Source organism: Ptychodera flava, chromosome 5 (assembly GCF_041260155.1).
Source record: "Ptychodera flava strain L36383 chromosome 5, AS_Pfla_20210202, whole genome shotgun sequence".
Taxonomy (NCBI): domain Eukaryota; kingdom Metazoa; phylum Hemichordata; class Enteropneusta; family Ptychoderidae; genus Ptychodera; species Ptychodera flava.
This window is the reverse complement of record NC_091932.1, coordinates 4,069,510-4,077,018: the sequence shown is the minus strand read 5'-3', so window position 1 is coordinate 4,077,018 and position 7,509 is coordinate 4,069,510. Positions and strand designations below refer to the sequence as shown.

Below are 7,509 nucleotides of genomic sequence, written 5' to 3'. Positions count from 1 at the left end.
CTTCTATATTCTGTTTTGATATTTATATGCCCACGGACTTGGAGCAAGTCTATGTTTGGGACTTGTACGCCTACAATGCTCTTCTCTTCGCTGCGCTGCCGTCCTTTGTGACGTGGGTAACGAGTAATGCCCTAATTCAATTATACGATTTTCAATAGGCGCCCTTCTCAATCCCTGGTTCTCGCATTAATAGCAAATGTGTCAATAGCCCATTAACAGTTTGTCACTCTTTTATTTTCCATTGAATATTTTATCAAGTACATAATATTTATCTTAGATAAATCTGATAATCAAGTGTACGATTTTCAATACCTCACGGGGTTTACTTCTTGGATTCCTCAAGAAAGGATAGATAAAACATTAATGTACGGCCCTGGTTAGGCACGCGCCATGGGAAAGGTGTACTGGGTATATCTGTGATCCTACCTGTTGAGTACCACTGAGGGCGCACAGTTAGCGGATTCAAGGAACGAAGTACATAATGAATGAATGCACAAATCTCTAGAGTAATGTCCATCGTAATGTCATCGATATATAAACTGTTGATGGCATTTCTTGTAAATTTACTGGATTGGGAAAGCTTGCTGATCGATAAACAGGCATTGACATGACAAGGCAGGGGAAATCTTATGAAATATTTGGATGTGTCAAGTTCAAATAATGTACCAAGTGTCGTGCGATATCGATCCCATGAAAGCTTACGCCACACTGGCTTCCAATGCGAATGTAAATCGTAGATTTCGCAATTACTGTTTGTGCTCAAGCAGATGTTTTGCAAATGTTATTTGAATCAGAGAGGACGACCATCTGGGCAATTTTGAGAAAATTGCAACTAGAATTGTTTTACATGAAAATGTAGTATCGTACGGTATTTGGAACAGATCGTTTTCAAAAACTGTAAAGGTTGCCCATATGCCTTTTTCGTTGACCACTGGTACCAGAATCCCCTTCCCGCAAAGAAAAAAAAACACTTTGCAAATACTTTTTCGTGAGGAACATGTCTTCTGCCAATGGTTGTTCGGTCGTTGCTGAGACAAGCCCCGTGTCAAGTTATTGGTGAAACAATCAATGACTAAGAACCATAGTTGAGTTGTAACTGCCATCTTCCACGTGTGTATCACTATGGTAGCGGAGTAAACAACAAAAATATCAGGGAAAAAAAATCATCACACGTTTTCACGAATTTGTAAATATAAACATGTACTACATTTATCATTACTCCACGCAGATAAGATTCTTTCCAAGGAATTCAATTTCAAACTGACATTTCACCCGTTTTATCCCAATTTGCACCCAACCACAGAGGGATTAAAATTAAGTTAATTATTTTTCGCCTTTATAACGACATGTCAAATGTGTATTGTGACATTATTGTATGTATGTATGTACGTATGCATGTATGTATGTATGTATAATATATTATATGATATGATATGATATGTATGTATGTATGTATGTATGTATGTATGTATGTATGTATGTATGTATGTAGTTGCAGAAATAATTATGTAATTATGTTAATTTACATACTTTAATGTGACGTAAACTTTTATACTTGCATGCCAAGCCGAGCGCCCGAGTGACTCGCATTCCCGTTCGAAATAGGCATGCAAGTTATTTACCGCCCTGGGTTGATATAAGATTGAAGCTGTGATGCCGTATTCGGTCAATTTTCGTCGCTCTCTCCTTGTTGTGCAATGTAAAGACAAAGTAAGTAATTTTTGGAAGACTATTGAGAGCCTTTCAATTCTTGGGAATCTCGACAAACTACGCTTTCCCATACTAGGTGCAATAATACGAAGTCCACACTGATCTGTCCACTGTCTGGTTGCACTGTGTTCTGAAGGACTATGACCTTCAATCACTACCGAGATGGCACTGATGTAGGATTCCGCTCGGTCGGACATAATGAATCTTCGAATCGCAGACTGCCTATAGCTGTTATATACATGTATGTAATTTTCGCTAGAAATTGTCCAAGAGAAAAAACAGTCAGTGCTGCACAGTGACCTGTGAAAACTGACAGGAGCAGACATTGTAAAGTGACTTCCTTTTGAGGAACCCCGAACATTTTAAGGTTACAATAACTGTAAGATTTTGATTTTAAATCGGATAATCAATGTCCAAAATAACTTATTTGTGAAAAGCTAGAAGACTCCTGATAACAGTCATTTTTCGCCATTTGATTAGTCTATATCCGATGTATGTCCCGATTCTGATGACGTCACATACGCATCAATATCTCATAACAGATATAATTATTGGACCTAATAGTTCACTAACCCTAAAAGGGCAAATACATGTTCTGTATTTGTGTACATAATTAAAACTGCCGTAACAAGTCTTAAAAATCATATTTTCCAACATAGTGTTGCCACACACAGGGTTAGTTTATAGTATGATGTTTTTAACCACCTGCAGTGAAACTTTGTTTATTGAAAAATGACTTCCTAATCGTTATTTTCTTCACAATACGTCATTTTATGTTGCAGTTCAAGAATACACAAGATAATTCCTCACATCAGCGACGCAGCGTCTACAGTTGGCGGCGAAATGTGGAAGCGAATATCATTGAAGTGTTTACTGCTGATAACATTGGCTGTTGTGCGTAGTCTTGGTCTGATTACATTGCCAACTATGTATTCTAATGATGGATGGAATCCAATGGATTACCCTGACCCTTTTTCAAATCACACAGCCTGCCACAGTGGTAAGGTCAAAGGTAATGAGTCTTGGATATGTGATCCAGATGGCCTTCTTTCCAAAACAGCAGGTAGGAACATCAACATACCTAGAAATTTATCATTATCGCATTGTCCATCATCTCCTCATATTTTTTAAAGAAAAATCTAACAGCTCAGGATTACAGAATGCTCATTAGAATTTCTGATATTCAATGATTTGTTCAAAGACATAACGCTTGTAAAAATTGCAGCAGTTTAGTTCTGTGTTATGAGCAGCTGTGTAATATTGTCAGATCTAAGAGAAGACAACCCTAAACACGCTTAAGCAACTGGTTTACAGATGGCACTATCACTCGCATCTTGAAGGCCTGAAGGTAGTTGTTATTCACACTGCTGTCCCTGTCGCCATCGTGTAGTATTTGTGTTCTAATCACTGCAAACCGAACAATTTGGTGTCATTTCCTTTACCAACACTTAACCGATTTCATGACAGTGTGCAGTGGAATCATTATAATGTTATGTTTTATGTTCTGCTGGTCTCTCCTTCTCCATTGACAACTTTTACGGTTCAATTACCAAATGTTGTTTTTGTACAGTTGCCAGAATAGAACACGAACTGACTGTTGCTCACAATAGAACTAAGTGTACGTGTACCGATGATAGATGCTCTGGATGGGGTGGTTTCCGTTTTGGCGTTGCTATGGTTTACAAGATGTCAATAACATGGCAGTAAGTGACGATATGTTTCTGTAATGAACAAATGAAAAAGACATCCGATGAACGCTTGTAGATTGAAACAAACAATAGATTGATAATAGACTGAAACAACTTACACTTTAGAAAGTTTTTTTGAGGTAGATTGTTTCACGGACAATCTAATATTTCCCTGTTCTGTATACACAATCCTAGACTTCAAACAAAAAGACAACTCATAATATAGTCACTAGTTACAGTTGTTTGATAGTTACACATATCGTCCTTGAGTTGTAATGTCGATCTGGCATAATGTCTTTGTGACCAAACATGTGAATGAATGAATGAATGAATGAATTTGAACATGTGTACGATTCACTACGTTTGCTCTGCATATAACGCTCTACCACGTTGAACAATTCATCATTACTATAGCACCAGTGTGTTTCCTTAATTCCTGTGTTTGTACTTACATAACTATATCGTATAAATTCTTGATAATTACAGCCACGATACTAATGACGAACAAAGGGCTCAAGATTTTGCTCACAAACTTCGCAATCAATGGTTCAAGGACATCGGTTGTAACGATAATGTTCTGATTTTTCTTGCAAAATGGGATCGACAGGTTTGTAAAAAATGCCAATTTTTCTGGTTCTAATCGACGTGATGTGCATCCAATGTTTATTCATATGCCTAATATTGTGTGAGAATTAAAATCTACAATATGTAAAAATAACGATTCTGTTGCATTAACTTATGCGATATTGAATTTCTTGCCATTAAAATGATTCATTAATCTAAAGAACGCATTCTATTCATTGTCTTGTGACTAAAGACTAAGGTGGTTTGCAATCGCGTAAAAATATGTCTCCCCGGATACATTGCAAGCTTAGTTCCCCTCTTTTGTTTTTGGGAGCAATCAAATTTGCTAAACTCAGACCGTCATACTTTCATTATTTTGTAAAATACTTTAATGTGTCTTGGATATTTGTGTTTTTACAAAGCTGGTCGTTTTTGAAATAAGATTTACAGACAGGCAGAAAGGATTAATATTTAACATGTCGTCCCTCTAATCACATGTTTTTTTCACAAATCAGCTCCAAATAGCGACTGGTCGACAAGCGAAATCGTACTTAACAGATGGTGAAGTGGATGATGTGTTCAAAGCGGTCAAGGACTATTTCAAAGACGAAGATTATGAAACTGGTATCATTGTGACGATCAAGCGACTTGTCGACGATTTGAACGACGTCAGAACCGGAAAATTAGAAACCGTTGTGTTAGGTGCTGTATTTGGTGTCGTTGCCCTTCTCACCGGGGTTTGTTGTATCGTATGCTGTGTAACCAGTAGATGTCGATGGGAGAGTCAATCAATTAATGGAAGAACTAAAGACGATCACGTTCAACGCTATCGTCGAGGCAATCACAGTAGTCATAGTAGCAGCAGCATAAGTAGCCATGGTGATCACACATGTGATGATGGGGGAGGAGGAGGCGGGGGAAGTTTCTAAAACTATAATTAAGTCTTCTCTCTGACATTTCAGCTTTGTGAAAGAGTTTTTTTAATTGTCAATATCCCGCTTACTTTTCCATGACATTGGGCCATTTTAATATTTCTTGAAAAATCGCTGTTTTTTACTACTGCAAAAGACTTAATGCTCTGTAACACTTTCTGTTACGAACAATGCATATCCACAAGCAAAACGGAAAACAAACAGAGTTTGACACATGTGATTCAGTTATTCGGTAATAAACTGATAAACAATTGCTGATTGGACCATAGACGTGATATATAGTGTGTGATTGGGTGATTGTAATTATTCACATTTCCAGGTGCAAATTAATCTCATGCAGTCGTAGTCACAATATGTCATGTAGGCAAAACGAAGACATTTCTCATTCAGTTTGTGCCGCAACTTTGTCATTATTACCATGACAGACTATTCTTCTGGAACTGACTGTATTGACCGGGATTTGGAACATCTTTGTAATTGAGATTGTGGACGATGCAGAATAACGGTCCGCATCACCATTGTATATCTGACACGATTGTCTCTGTCGATCGAGTGTTTTCATAGTGTGCTGTAGATGTATTGCTTCTGAACTGTGCCCATGTTGAGCCAACGTCGCCATTGTGCCAAGTTATGACCGGAGATATTTGCTCGCTGAAAGTAACCTAATTGATCAGTTCTCGGTCAAGCCAACGTACGCGCTTCGCACAAGATAAGAGATGATCATATTGTTGAAGACACTGTTCTTGTGAGTAACCCAGCATCACTAAGTATGTCATAGTCATATGTACATTTTATAAGGGTTTAAGGGTTTAAATAGATATATATAGTGTATTGTTTCAATTCATTTTCTACAATGTAATGTAGGTCTAAAACTAGTTTAAATATTTGTCTCTAGCTGTGTACTTCTCAAAATGCCCCAATACTCAAGCTTTCCTTACACTTCGTTTGATCTACTTCGATACATCGGCAAAGCGTACTTCCAGGCCAACTTGTAATGATTTTGTATTAACTGAGGGCGCTGTGCGTATATCATTCGAGTGAACTCTAGATTTTAACTTCATGAATATTTAAATTTTCTCCGTTGCACTTCTTTTGTATGCGTTTAGCAATAGAGAGCAGTTTCTTTGTTAAAGACGCAATTTTCAACCCCAGGTTCTCATTAGTGAGTTCTCCTCCCAGGCACAAACTGGGTTAATTACAATGTTTAATTTGCCCTAACATTAGTTACACAATTTATCGCAACCGTTCGCCACCTCTGCTAATCCTGCTGACATATTGCGAGTATTTGCCAAGTTTATAATTAACACCATTGGAACTAATTTGGGATGATTTGATGGTGAAGTAATTTAATCTGCGAATGTAACGTCATCTACTTTTCTTTTTAAGTTGCACACTTGTTTTTATGAATAATTTGTAATATCGCAACATTCAGCTGTAAGGCACCTAACACTTTTGAGAAATTTGAAAAATATGAAGATCTAATTATCCAAAATTAGTTCCAATCGTGTTTATAATAATATTTGAATTAACGACAAATGTGCTCGGTTAAAGTTTGGCGATACCGACCACTTTGGCGAGGGATGATTGGAACTGCATTCAATGGGCTGCCGGAGACAGGAATACCGGGAAAGATGTTGAAAATTTCCCGTACACAAAGCGCGTAGATAGGAATCGCTGTCAACGGGCAGCAGACCACAGGTGTGCCTGGAAAAGGGTCGTCATTTTCCGTATCAAAGAATGTGGATTGGAATGGGCGTCAGCGGGCAGTTAGCGAAAGCTCTACCCAAAAAAGGATTGACAATCAGCCGTACCTAAGGTCCGTGAAATTGAATGACTCTGAGCGGGCAGCTTGCGATAAGTTCTCGATGAACAGCTGACTATCTTCCATACCTAAAGTGCGGGAATTTCAGTGGTCATAAAGCGGCAGAAGCCGACAATTATGCCGCAGCAGTACTACCAATCTCCCCTCAAAAAGATAAAAATGTACAAATTTTATTCTGCGTCTACATTTGCCACGGATGGTAATATCCATACCTGCCAAACATCAATTTATATTGATTTTCTATTTTGAACGAAATTTACCTTTCAAAGAGTCAGCAAAAATTAAATGGCGGAAATGCCTATTGATATACGGGAGTGGCACGGTTCTACGGGGATATAATATCTTCCCTGACGCAGTTGACGGCCGTGCTGATACTGCTCCTGAGTGGTCAAACCAAGTCTTGCGAGTGCTGATGTAGGCCTATCATGTTGTCGAGTATCGGGAATTAGGCGACGACTGTGTGCTCGGACGGTAAAGATTTGCCGATACCGACCACTAAAATTGCTGAGGACTAGAAAGTAGGGCGGCGGTAATCGGCGACAGGTGTTTCCGATAAAGAACTGTCAATTTTTGGGGCGACTTGCAGCGATTTCGAAGCTGTTATCCAATTGGTTGGCAGAATCGTACCGTTATAATGAAATAATACAAATAAACTCCCTAAGTTGCTGTGAATAGTGACAATCGACCAATCAGATATAACCTTGCAAACACGCTGCGAGTCAGCCGCAATTTTTTGGACATAACCAGCGTGAATAAGGATGCCAGGCGGCAAAAACAGGTTAACAGAAGTGTC

At 38.4% G+C, this 7,509-nt stretch overlaps 1 protein-coding gene across 1 annotated transcript; it reads left to right on the top strand.

The window, feature by feature from the left end:
- The first annotated feature begins 1,589 nt into the window (after nucleotides 1–1,589).
- On the top strand, nucleotides 1,590–4,891 carry LOC139132656 (uncharacterized). Its single transcript, XM_070698925.1, has 5 exons — nucleotides 1,590–1,710; nucleotides 2,493–2,773; nucleotides 3,281–3,413; nucleotides 3,885–4,005; nucleotides 4,478–4,891. Exons 2-5 carry the CDS (start codon nucleotides 2,554–2,556, stop codon nucleotides 4,889–4,891), a joined length of 888 nt encoding a protein of 295 aa, XP_070555026.1. The 5' UTR covers nucleotides 1,590–1,710; nucleotides 2,493–2,553.
- Nucleotides 4,892–7,509: the final 2,618 nt, after the last annotated feature.

Coding starts and splice junctions, on each gene's coding strand:
- LOC139132656 (XM_070698925.1), top strand. CDS start 2,554: ATGTGGAAGCGAATATCATTGAAGTGTTTACTGCTGATAACATTGGCT. Junction 3,414..3,884: donor AAGATGTCAATAACATGGCA/GTAAGTGACGAT, acceptor TGATAATTACAG/CCACGATACTAATGACGAAC. Junction 4,006..4,477: donor TTGCAAAATGGGATCGACAG/GTTTGTAAAAAA, acceptor TTCACAAATCAG/CTCCAAATAGCGACTGGTCG.